This window comes from Epinephelus moara, chromosome 4, assembly GCF_006386435.1.
Source record: "Epinephelus moara isolate mb chromosome 4, YSFRI_EMoa_1.0, whole genome shotgun sequence".
Classification (NCBI taxonomy): domain Eukaryota; kingdom Metazoa; phylum Chordata; class Actinopteri; order Perciformes; family Serranidae; genus Epinephelus; species Epinephelus moara.
This window is the reverse complement of record NC_065509.1, coordinates 24,073,344-24,087,197: the sequence shown is the minus strand read 5'-3', so window position 1 is coordinate 24,087,197 and position 13,854 is coordinate 24,073,344. Positions and strand designations below refer to the sequence as shown.

Sequence of the window (13,854 nt, the reverse complement as noted above, 5' to 3'; positions counted from 1 at the left end):
GCATGTGATGCATTACAAGACTGGTCAAATACAACCTGATCAATTGATTGGTCAGTGCTGCTGTCTGACTGGAGGTGTATTGATGAGTTGAGATTGGGGTCAAATGAATCAATGACCCAGAAGAGCTTGAGATATACTAACATTAATGTAGTATTGTAGTCGTACTTGCCTTTAGTGGCAGAGAGTAACAAAGTACTATTCTTGGTACCTGTATTTCTATTTCATGTAACTTTTTTCACCCCTAACATTTCTCTTACAGCCACAGTCACTCTGCAGGTTAAGATTTTTTTTACACAAAATATGTGATGAGCTATAAAATAAGATTAAATATTATCACATTTCAAAATGTCCTTGCACGGTATCGTTTTTTTCAGCACAAACTCAGCTGTAAGTCTATTATTATTCTATATTCTGAATTACTATTACCTACTCTTACCTTAAATGTAAAAGCAACCACTTCGAGCTTTCCCTCTCACCAACATCCATAACATCACTCAGCAGGGAAGCTGGTTAATCCTCGCTCATGCATTTGGTCAGTGAGTATGAACTCTGCACTTTGTTTTATGGATTATGGATTATGGTTTTATGGTTTTTATGACTTCCTTCTTGTTTCTACAATGCCTATGTATTTATATCTTTCCCAAGGCATGTGCAATACTTTACACATCCTCTGTATTTCGTTTTGTCGTATGTATTTGTTGGATTTGTGGTGTACCACTGTACTGTCATGATTGACTATGTATTGCCTGTAGTTATGTGTGGCACTATTGCCCTGGCAAAGATTCAGTAAAGTACATCTTATCTTGTCCTAGTTGCAAAAATGAAGTCCAAAGTATAAAATACAGGCTCCTGTTAAAAATGTACAAATCTCTAGTCATACAAAATATTATTATAGAACAGTTTTAGGTTGTAAAAAAATATAGTTTCACAATCACAGCAGAAAAAGTAAGAAATAAAACTACAGTACAGTCTATTTAAATGTAAAGTGATTTTATCATTAACTTATCTTTGCGCCTTTTTCATTGAAAGTCAATGTATGCCTGTAAATCACTGGACAATATTAATAATTCATAGTTTTAAACACCTCATTTTCTTTTTTATCTGCAGTTGGAAACTGGTTTTCTCAGTTTATATCAACATGATATATAAACAATGTTGTGTTACTATAAATACAACACGCTCAGTGTATGTGCAACGATGAAAAGACAGACTGTAGAGAGATTATTAATGCAACAGTGATATTAATCCAGAACACTTCAAAAGCTGCCATTCTGCCTTATAAATACTGCTTTTGGATGCTTTGAGTGTATTTTAATTGTGATTTTACATCTCACAATGCTTCGTTTTAATTGAGGACTTTCACTTTAATTTTTTTTTTCATTTTATTTATGCATCAATTTGCTCATATTTGTATATAATGTATCAGAGTCCCCTCCATTTGTAATGTTTTACCCTAAAAGGTAAAGTAAAAATTAGACAAAACAGGCACAAATAACAAACAGAAGAGACACTACTCATATCTTTATAGACACATTTATCATATTTCCAGTAATGTTGATCCCATTTTAAAAAGAAAGCATGTTTGAATTTGTTGTATGCCAATTAAAAATAGTCATAAATAGACGCAGAGCTCATTTTATCAACTGAAGGAGAGTATTTCTGTCTTATAGGGACTGTGGGAGGGGTTGAAGGAGGAGTGTGTATGTGTGTGTGTATACGTGCGTGTGCCTCGAGAGAGAGAGAGAGAAACAGACCGAGCGCAGTGTGTTTGCTCTGCATTGTGGGGAGCTGTCCATTGTCACTGGTGCTGAAAATGGATTACAGCTCCCCCACTTAAAAGGGAGGATATATTTGATCAGCAGGAGGGAAGAAACGACAACGAAGAAGAAGAAGTGATAGAAGAGCTTATGAGATTTCTTCATTACTACAATCCCAGAGGCTGCCTGCAGATTGGGAGGAAGTTTCTTGGAAACTTGGATTGTAAGAGCACCACTAACAAGCTCCGGTTGTCTTACTTGGACACTGAGAGTTTATTTCTTCCGCACACTTCCCCTTTCTCTCTCTTACTCACTCTCTCTACATGCTCACCTCGCGCTCAAGCAGTCACTAATTTAGACTCATTCAGAGGTGGGATGGAGGAAGAGGAGGAGGTGGAGGTGGAGTGGGGGAGGGAAAGCAGTGGGGAGATCACCATTTCTTTCTTTTTTTTCTCTTCCTCCAGCTCGACAGGGCAACACAGTAAGAGGAGCGCCCTCTCCTCTGCTTCTTTCACTCTGCTGGGTTCATACACTCCACCAGAAGTTGTATTGATTGCCACTTCGACCTGAGAGTGCAGATTTGAACGTGTCCTGCTCTGGCCCTGCTCAGCCTGCCGTGTCCCAGGTTGCTGCCAGGATGGCGGGGTGTGCCAAGCGCTGCAAACAGGGACTTGTCAAGTTTGCCTTGTCCCTGCACAAACTGATCACAGGGACTCTCATTAAAGGTATGTAAGTGCTTGTCTTTATTACTTTGTGTGAGTGCAAGTGCAAATTTCTGTTTATGTAACTTCCTCTACATGAGTAACTTCCCAGCAGTGAAAGTCATCCTGAGTGTGAACAGTTGTATTGTAGCAGTCAAGGCCTCATGTTAACATTAGTGTCACACACAAGCAGAAGTGAAAGTCTAATCCACCTCATCGTTCATCTTTAGTTCTCACAACTCTTTCCTTCACACTCCTTCATCTCCGCTCATGTCTGCAGTTGACCTCGTTCTGTTCGGTATATGTTCTCCAGAGAGAGGACCGAAGGAGACAGAGATGAAGGGAGTAAGCAGCTAATAGAGAGGAGAGATAAAGTTGATATAGGGCAGAGTGTGTGTGCGCTTGTGATGAATGTGAGTAATAAAACGTGTCGGTGTGGCAACGGGGAAGAGGAGCCATACACACAGGATGATGAGAGGAAGGGGAGGGTTTTACTATTAGGATTCATTTGCTGGTATTTAGTGTGTGTGCGTCCACGGTTTGGTGCCTATAAGTGAGGGTCCTGTGATTTTCCTGTGTGTGCATGCAACATTAGAGTGGTATTCTGGTGCTTTAAGTATCAAAGCAGTGCAGGGGAATACACACATAGCTTTAGAAAACTGTGCAGCACGGCAGCACCCTGGAGGCACACACACAAACACACACATGCACACTTACAGTATAATGCTCTTTGAGCCCATTGACTTTTTGTCTGGAGGGATGGGAAACATCTAAGAAGTCTGTCACACACATACAGTAGATGTACACACACACGCTCGCACACGTGTTTGAGGATGGTTCAAGCATTCAGTCACGGTGGGTAGAATTGCCCTCAAGGTGTGTCACACACACACACACACACACACATGCACGCACACAGACACACATCGTTATACAGGAGCTGCTGCTGAGGTTTGGTTACGTAACAAATTACTTCTTAGAAGAAAACTCAAATATGGTCAAAAATGGAAACAGCAGTAAAGAAGAACATAATGCAGCAGAAAGAAATAAAAATACACACTTGTCTAAAAGCACTTAAGAACACACACACTTGCAAGAACACTCACATGCACACATATGTAAAAGACACACATGGCACTAAGACACGACCATTAAAACACCCACACAGACAATAAGGAAATGAGCTGCAGGAAGACGAGATCCGGGTCTGCAAAATATCAGACACCCAAACATACACACACTTAGAAACACACACACACACACACACACACTTAGAAACACACAATAAACACACAAACGCACAGGTCTACATCTGCTGTTTTTCAAAGCTCCGGTGGGAGCGAGAGCTACATCTGCAACAACATCAGATTAGACCACGGCCATAAAGGCAAATGGCCTACACACACACACACACACACACACACACACACACACACACACACACACACACACACACAAATACAAATCCCAGCTCCTTAAAGGGCCATTACAATTTTGTACTTTTATGGGTTGTGTTTACTACCCACTGCTTTTCAATTTGGGACGTTGGTGTTTTAACTGGGCATGAACAGAAGCTGCCCGGTGCCCTCTTTCTGCAAACCGATGCACACAGAGGGCTGAAACACTAATTACACACACTTCTGCTGTTGTACTTTAACAGCAAATAGAAAACATTTAACACTGAGCTCTTTCTTTGCTGAGTTTCACTTTAACTTGAGGTTTCACTGAGAGCTGTGGTCCATTTTTAGTGACTTTCAGAGACTGTCCGCACCAGGAACTGGATCATTGTAAACTGGTTAGTCATGGAGCCATTTGGAGAGCATGGAACGAGAGTCTAATCTAATGTACTTTTTCTTGGTTTCGTGTTTTTCTAATGGCGCCTAATGATGTCTAATGTGGTTAGGGTTTGAATATTCAGTTGTTCTAAGGATCAGTTTTCCAGATGACGGTCACATGATACAAATGCTGCATCACAAATGTGTCTGTGAAAGTGAGGGGAGTGTGCAGGACCTTGACAGAGGACTTTAATGAATCTAGCTTGAACGCTGTTCTCTTAAAGAGGTACTCCATTGATTTAGTATTGCAGTACCAAAAAACAGGAACTTGTGAGAGACAGATTAAAAAAATATTGGTCAAAACTGAAGCAGCAGAGGCCATGATATTCTAACGTTTCCCACACACTACACTTCCCATGATGCAACTTGTTTGCATCTTTCATTAGACTCTCTTAAGCCCAGTTTAGACCCAAGATTCACAATGAGACAGAATATTGCAGTGGTGTGAACTGGCTGGTCTCAGCTGGACTGAAGCTGGCTGATGATGTCACCTGCGACTCAGCTCGTCAAGTCGCCAGTGGCTGGTTTTAAAACGAAAGGTATGTGACCTGTTTCAACAGCCAATCAGCCTGTAGTGAAGTCAGCTGGCCAAGTCAGTTACAAACTGTTGGCAGACGGTGTGTTCGCTCGTTTCCTTCTCGGACAACAGCCCTTTGTACGAGTTGAGCCTGAATTTTCTCAGTGTTACAGTCTCTGTCCTCATGATGTGTCAGTGTTGGGTGGTGGGTTGCTGCTGTGTGCATGTCACACACAAATCTTCATTGCATGATTAAATGGCGCTGGTTATTTAAATCACTGTGTTGTATTTATTACGAATACCACCCATCTGAAGCTCAGATTTTTTTTTTTTATCATTTTCGCCCTTTTCACTTGTAGCAAGGATCTCACTGTCACTATCCTCATTCATATTTTAAGAAGCTACAAATATTCAGCGATAAAACAAGCCTGAAAAGCCCAAAGCGGGATCAAAAGTACAAAGAGTCGTTGCTATGGAGACAATACACATCTCGTCTTGTCACTTTGGTGTTAACTGACAGGTTTTCACAATGTTGCAGACTGGAGCGTTTCAAGTAGTTGCAAGTTTCAGCTTGTCTCATCATGAATCTTTGGTCTAAACTGCTCCACACTCCTATAGGCTGTGTGGTACTCTGTATGATGAGTAAACTGATCCTCATGTGTAAAACTCATGGAGTGCCCCTTTAAAGGAGCAGTGTGTAAGATATTTAGTGGTGCTCCTCCAGATTAGGATTCCTTCAGTCTTTTATTGTTCAGGAGGTTCGTGCCGGGAGCCGAATCAATTATTAGAGGTCTTCTCCTTTCCAAAACAAACAAACCAGGCAATTAAAACCGATAAAAACACTGCAAGCAGTTCCTGTTACAAATCACCGTTTTACTGTTTCTTCTACACTGTTTGGCACGTTCCAGACGGGCTGCCTGCCCAGTGCCTGCTGTGTGTGCTCACATTTTTTCTCTGATAACTGAATGTGTGCTGACCTTGTTTCTGATCCAGATGTTCAGGCGGTTTTTACCATGAGCTGAATTATCCGCAGAGGTCTCTTGCTGTCAGGAACAGACCTGGTGATTTTTAAACCGGTGGCAACGCTGAATAAAGCAGTTTTATTTTACAAAAAATAATCGCTGTTTTTCCCATGCTGCTCTCCGTGGAGGGGCCTGTAACTGCAGTGGTTGATGCACAAACACAAATGGCCTTGTCTAGAGCCAGTGTTTGGTATGTCCATTCTGGGTTACTGTAGAAACATGGCGGTGCAACATGGCGGACTCCATAAACAAGGACCTGCTCCCTGTGTACATATGAATGGCTCAAAAACACAATGACACACTGGACCTTTAACCCTTTCTTATTTTTCTCAATTTTCTTTGAGATACTACAACTATGACTGCCATTACTAGTTAGTACCTGTCATCAAAATGAGGGAGTAGGGGAAGGTAGAGTGTGCAACCTTCCCTTGGCTCCTTCTTGCTTTTCTGTCTACCTCCTCTTTTCTACTTTTCTATCAATCTAATCTTAACCCTTTGGCTTGCACTCGGAAACCCCCAGACGGCACCATTACTCCTACTTACAGTCTCAACATCTAGTCCTACACTGAACTGAACTGACCCTTCCTGTCAGAAATAATGTGTGATTAATTATAAGTTGCAAATTTTAAGGCATTGATCCATCCATCCATCCATGCATTTATTTATCAATCCACTCACTAGCACGCTCCGCCTAATCTTTTTCTTCAGCAAGATGCTGACATTAAAGGGCAAACAGGGTTCCAGTACTTTTCTGTAGCCGACGGGCCTGACTGCCTTTTCAACACTTCACTGTAACTTACAGACTCTTTTTCAGATGACCTTTAACAGTCAGCGTTTCAGGACAGTTTAAGAGCCACAGTAATAAATTCTGGGGAAAGAAAAGCATTCTTCCTCTCTCTGCAGCAACAGGAGCTTTACACCATCAGCTGCATGAAAAGCAAAGAGAAAACACTGAGGTTTTGTGTGTTCAGTGCACTGACAGGCAAAGCACATACAGGTATGCTCACAGGATTTACCTCTGTGTGGAGTGACTGTCAGAGCAGCATTGACCTCTGCTGGCTGCACTGAGAAAATACAGGTTAACAGACAGAAAATCACACGCTCACACGTCATGTTTAACTATCAAACACTAGCTCACTCAAAGTCAAGGATTTGTACTTGATTCTGATCTTACTAATCCTGTTTCCTCTTTGAGATTCATGGCACAGACGTGCTGCATACCAGAGTACCCACTGTTAATTAAATGAGAGAAAGTCAAAGTGATTTGAGAGGAATATGCATGCTGGAGAAGCAAGGTGTCAGAACTAATGTAAAAATCACTATATTTCAGTTAAAGGGGTGAATTATGGAACATTTTTCTATATTAAGAAGCTGTGTGTTGCAGACTTTGTAAGTTTAATGGTAAATAGTAAGTTAATGGACACAGTACATAAGATATGGCTTGTTGGCATTAATATGGTAGGGATAGTGAATGAAAACAACCAGTCAGAGCTGAGGAGTCTCTGACGCAACTGGCAGCGCTGATCAAATATGAATCAAGATTCTGTCACTGCATTGCCTTTCTCTCGCCTCTAATGTTATCAGAAACATGTTTTAGTGAACTGTTTAGCTGTCAAATGAGAAAGTTGCTCCGACCAGTGGGCGGGGATTCATTTTGTCTCAATTGTTTGTCTCTAATTGTTTAAAAGGACAAACATAGGAAGTGAGTAAGTCGGCTATTTACCCATCTTTAAAGTTGTTACGTCTCTCGTCTGATCTTGAGCACACAGTTGATATTTATGTGGTTTGTTTACATGATGTAACAGAGGCGCAATATTTAATGGATTCAGTGTGGACAGCTCTGATGTTACGTAATGCATTGTGATAGTCGGAAGCTTGCTTGCTGTAAGGACACTTTTCACTTAGGTTTCACTTTGGAGCAGCTGCTGGTAAAATCTGGTTATATCAGTCCAGTCCGGTGTTTGGCCTAATATCAAACCAGTTTGAAACTTTTTACAGCAGCCAAACCCTAATCAGCACTGCCGAGTTTGGCAGTTTGACTGCAGATGATGAGCAGTGATTGACATGATTAACAGCTGGGTAAGAGACTCCTGGGCTCTGATTGTTTTTCGGTCAGCTGTGGACCATTTAATGCAGAAGGAGGATGAGGAAGATGATTATACATAAGATAAGTATAAGATGATCCTCCCAGACCTGGATCGGAGACTCTGTGGTGGTACTTGGCTACATAACATCCCATAGGTGCTCATTAGATCAGGGGAACGAGAAGGCCAGCCAATGGCATCAATGTCTTTATCATCCAGGAACTGCCTGCACACTCTGGCCACATGAGGTCCTGCACCAGGAGGAACCCAGGGTTCACTGTACCAGTGTAAGGTCTGACAATTGCTCTGAGGATTTCATCCTGGTACTGTTTGCTATGACATGGAGGTTCGTGCGACTTACCAAGGATATGCCTCCCCAGACCATCACTGACCTACCGCCAAACTGGTCATGCTGGATGATGTGACAGCCAGCATAACATTCACCACGGCGTCTCCAGACTCTTTCACACATGTGTCATCTGTCACATGTGCTCAGTGTGAACCTGCTCTCATCTGTGAAGAGACTGGGGCACCAGTGGCGGACATGCCAATTCTGGTGTTCTCTGGCAAATGCCGATCGAGCTGCGCAGTGCCGGGCTGTGAACACAGATCCCACTGGAGGACGTTGGGCCCTCATGCCACCCTCATGGAGTCTGTGCAACCTGATTGGGCTGCAGGTGCCGACTCATGCTACCAGTAGTGACAAGGACACTAGCAGAACACAAAACTAGACACATTCCCTTTTTGGGGGTTGTCTTGCTTTTGCCTCTCCATTGCTCCTGCTGTCTGTCATTTGCACCAAAGCAAGTGAAACTGATTCATGACCACGTGTGCTTCATAAATGGACAGACTGAAATCCCTAAAGGTTTAACTGACTTAGTGTTAGACTGTGGCAATTAAGTGTTTCCTTAATTTTTCTGAGCAGTGTATAAAAGTTACCAACAACAACTTTAAGGCTATGTTACATTGTTTTCTGTTGCACCGTTTTGTTGTGAGATATTGTCAGTTGTTCTGCTGAGCAGTCTGAGGCACTAACATATAACACTGATGCTTCCTGCTTCATTGTAGCCAAAGCCATTTATCCCGTTTCCTGTCAATCTCTAGTATAAACAGTGTATTAAAGCTAAAAATATCAGTAAATAATCTCAAAGACAACCACACAAGCTGAAAGTCTGATTTGTTTGCTTCTATTTCACTGAAATCTGGAGTTTCCAAACCTCTTTTAAGCTCTGCTCACTTCCTCTAGCTGCAGGCTGATTAGACCAAATCCCTTTTATCACTTTGGTTTCCCTCTTAGTTCATCTCTGACTGTCTGTCACTTTCTGCTCTGCCTTAGCCCTGGAATTCTCCTCTGCTCCCTGTCATGTCTGAAAACCCTGTAAACATACTGTCAAGCCAGGCAGAGTTGTAAAAAGCCTGCATGATTTCACTTATCCTATCCATGCAGCCTGCCCTCAGGTGCCTCCCACTGGCATACAAATCCAACCTGACTGGATGCAGAGCAGTGCGCTCTAAGGTGGTCTGGGCACCTGATGGCAGCTATCAGCAAACAAAACCGTCTTTGGGTGAAAATCCACAGTGAAACATAGAAAATACAAATGAATCCCTTCTTTTCTCCAGCCAGGGTAAAGCAAGGGAGCCTCCAGCTAACTGATATTAGTGTAGCTTATGACTTGTATTGCAGCCAGTTCTTCGTTTTACCACCTTGCACTGTTTCATGGGGCGAAATAGTTGAAAAAAATCACTGAACTCAAACTTTTCCACATTTGTCCCCAGAGGTTTCTTAGTCATCAGAAACAACCCTCCTTCAGAAGAACCTTTCCTGGAGGAACAAAACAAAAAAGTTAAATGTGCTGACTCGTCTTAGTCCTCAAAGCGTTCTTGTGTTGGGAATAACAGGAACATGCAATCTTAATCATCCTCATCCTTCCTGTCTGTTTACCAGCTTGGCTGGAAGAGCTGGAGACTGAAAGGCAAACAAGCAAGCTGCTGTTCATTGGCAAGAACTTACAATAGCAAAAGATAACTCCACTGTCCTACATTTAAAAGAAATACTTCACTCCCTAAATGACTATTTGTGTATCAATTACTCACTCCGTGTTATGTTGAATTTGTGAGGACATTTTTGTTTTTCTCACATTCCCCCACAGTGTATGAAAGGAAAAAAATCTTGATGAACTGAAGTCATAAGGGGCCACACTTAACTACAATAAAACTGTATCAAAACATCTGTTTACAAGCTCTAGCACAACTTGTGCAGCATCATCCAAATCTAATTTTTCCATAAACAGCTACAAACATGGACGACTAGTGCATCTGGGGATTGTATGCAAAAAGGCTTTAAATTGTAAGATTCCAGTGAAAAATGCATATGTTTGGGGAGTTCTGAGCATACGTCTGGATAAATGAAGCTTGGATTATACTGCACGAGTTGTGAGAGTTTGTAAACTGATATTTTGATTTTGCTGTTGTTAAGCGCTGCTCCCTATGACTTCAATACATCAAGAATTTTCCCAGTTTTTGGATTCTTCGTTCACCATGGAGGCATGCGAGAAAAAGAATTCACCAGAGTGAGTAACTGATATACAAATGATCATTTGGGGGGGGGGGAGTATTTCTTTAATATTGCTCAATATCTGGGTATTGAGTAGTCCTTAGTAATTATTATTTAAATGTCAAGAAAAAGGTTTTTTTTTTTGCTTTTTTTTTTTAAAATCAAATCTCAGTATCTCATGCCTCTTTACTTTCCATTCTTGAGTTTCTCATGCTGCACAGCAGAGGGCGTCTGATTCCTCCTCCTCATTTCCTCCCCATTCCTGTAATCCCACATTGTCAGGGCAGATCAGAACAAAAGTGAAGTTGAATCTTAACCAAATGAAGCATTAAATATTCAGAGACTTAAAGTGCTCGCTGATGAAGCAGCTCTTCCTCTGATGGTTGATGAATGATGACGGACACTGAGGTGGATTCTCCAGCTGAGGGTTCACCGGACTCAGATCCGAAGTGTTCGTCATAAGTGCTTAATGAAACATTCAGCAGCCCCCCTTTTTTTCATTAGATATTCGCTTCAGGTCCCTCCTCTCTGAGTCGGGGGGACTTGGCTGCACTTTTGTATTCAGGGAGGCAAAGGAATGAAAGGAGAATGGATGAGTAAATGAGAACAGAGAGGAGACAAAAGGAGCATGTGTGTGTGTGTGTGTATGTGCATGATTGCACTCTTTGCATGTATGTGAGTATGCACACTGCACACAAGCTTTGATGTGGATATTAGCGTGTGTGCTTTTCCCTGTGTGTGTGTGTGCTCTGCACCTCCTGTGTGTGTGTGTGTGTACTGCTCTACTACGGCTCCAAAATGCTGTCATATCACTTTTAATGTGCCATAGGGGACACAGTGCATGTTTAATACAAAATATAATGCATAATAATTCATATGGAAGAGGCTCTCAGGGGACGAGACGCCGTTCTTCCCCCTGAAATGCTGTAATCAATCCCCAAGCTGCATACAATTAACACTTCCATCACTCTGATCTGCTGAGGAGGAAGGAAACGAGGGACACAGAGGGGGAGAGTCAATAGAGGTGTTTGTATTCAGTTCACAGAGACCAATCGGGTACTTTAGGTAAAGAAATAAGCAGCAGTAAACAAAAATGTGATTTTCATTTGCACTTTTTGAGAAGCTAACACCCTGGTGTGTCATCCAGGAATAGTAGTGACAGGAATCGTGTACAGTAGCACCCGCGGGAAAGGTGATGCTGTCTGTTAAACATTTATGACATAAAAAAAACAGTAAATATTTAAAGCAGGCTGAAAAATGAATGTTTCACAGCTTGGTGTTAGTGTGTTTCTCATTTACTGTTTTTTGTCCTGTGCAAGTTCACCTCGAGCTGACTGGGTTTTTAAAGAGTTCTGCAAAATGTGCCATCTGTGTATCGACCAGAGGGAGTAGGTTAGATGGTCACAGCAGAGAGGAGTTTTTCACATCTTGACAGGTGACATAAAGTAAGTGGGCGGCGTACAGCACTGAATCTTCCTGAGAGATTCATTGTGGGGCAGAATAACAGCAGCCGTGGCCTTGAAAAGAGAAATAGACTGTTGTCATGGAAAGAAAACTCAAAACAGGGCAGATTCACCCATACAGGTCCCTGGTCTTTCCTATATAACATTGTTACCACTGATCAGTCTGTTAGGAGTGGGCACCAGTTCAGAAAAGTCACCAGCCATCTTATTTTGAATCAGTTACGGGGTCAGCACACCCAAATTAGTGTATGAAAAACATGGTTTTAGTTTAATTTGTCCAGGTTTTGATAGATCTGAGTATAGTGAAGACGAATGGCATTTTGTTTTTGGCATTAATTGAAAAATTACATTTAACAAAGTGCTTACGAGTATACAACCATGCCAGTAACTGGCTATAAACTTTGCGGGGCTGTAGCCTACTTGGAAACAGCAGTGCTTTAAAGCTCTAATATGTAAGATTTTGTGGGATTTAGTGGCATCTAGTGGTGAGGATTGCAGATTGCAACCAGTTTAAACGTCTTCCAGTTAGGATTTTTTCAGTGTTCATTGGTCATGAGGTTTTTACCGGGAGCCAAATTATCCACAGAGGTCTCCTCCTCTCCAAAACAAACCCTGTTATCAAAACTGCAACACTGGATAAAGCAGCTTCATGTTACAAACCAGTGTTCTACGCTGTTTGGCATTTGGCAGAAGGGTCGTTAGCCCAGCACCTACTAATGTGTGCTCACCATTCTTCTCTGATAACTTAAGATCCAGCTTTCAGGTAGTTTTAATCATGCGATGAGTTATCCGCAGAGGTCTCTTCCTCTCCAAAACAAATGCACCCAGTGATTTAACCCAGTTTAAACACTGAATAAAGCAGATTCACATTAAAAAATCAGTTTTCCGACACTTTTGCTGCGGAGGAGCTGCCATTTACAGCTGGTGTTTGGTTTGTCTGTTCTGGGATACTGTAGAAACATGGTGGTGCAACATGGCGACTTCCATAGACAAGGACCTACTCCCCATGTGGGTTTTTAAGGCATTGTCCACTGAAAGCAGCTGCCTGTGAGAGTGAACCAAAACAGCAGCACCTGAGGCAGTAACATCCAAACAAGCTTGTACTGAGGTGTGGAGAGTGATCCTGCGATTCATTGATGCAATGAAAATATAAATTATAGATTACAGTCCAAATCCCAAAGATATTAACAGACAATGAGAGAGCACTAAGAAACCAGTAAATACTCATTTTAAGAAAGTGGAGTCAGCAGTTTTTACATTTTTGCTTGATAAATAACTTAAGTAATTTTCTTTGATTGAATGATCACCTAATCAACATTTCAGCTCTATAGAGTGCCCCAGATATGCCATTTTTCTGTAGGCCAGTGGGGGAGTTAGTATTACATTGGTTCTCTTGTCAAAAAGCCATGGGATTTTTTCATCGGATTCTGGATTACTGCAAATAAATAAACTGTGGCGAAGAAACATTTAGATAGGCTACTTATGCGTTTTGTTCAGTAACACTCAAGTGAACACCACTTTCAGAACTGATGAAGCCTAAATGCATTCGTCACAAGTAAAATTGTAACTTTAGTAATCAATTTGAAGTGGGTACTGCTGATACAGATGTGAACATAGTTATCAATTCAGAAGAGGTTCACTCTGCTATTTTAGCATTAGATGACAATAAATCATGTGGAGCTGATAAGATAACTGCTGAACATTTAAAATATGCAAGCACAAAACTTTGTATCTTACTTGCTATCTGCCTGACAGGTTTACTAAGCCATGGAATCCTGCCTGACTCTATCATGTCTGTCTTGTTAGTGCCTGTAATCAAAAACAAAGCAGGCAAAATAAACAGTATAGAGAACTACAGGCCTATTGCATTAGCCAGTATCTTATCTAAAGTTGTGGAGAAAATCCTTCTCAATAGGCTGGA

The 13,854-nt window shown here is 41.6% G+C and overlaps 1 protein-coding gene across 1 annotated transcript in view; it reads left to right on the top strand.

Moving 5' to 3' along the window:
• Positions 1–1,811: 1,811 nt before the first annotated feature.
• The window catches only part of LOC126389473 (Kv channel-interacting protein 1), a 63,219-nt gene continuing 51,176 nt past the window's right edge, over positions 1,812–13,854 (top strand). Inside the window, exons 1-2 of the mRNA XM_050043192.1 lie at positions 1,812–1,980; positions 2,222–2,482. Of these exons, the coding sequence (XP_049899149.1) occupies positions 2,395–2,482 (88 nt within the window). The 5' untranslated portion in view covers positions 1,812–1,980; positions 2,222–2,394. The remainder of the gene's footprint in view (positions 1,981–2,221; positions 2,483–13,854) is intronic.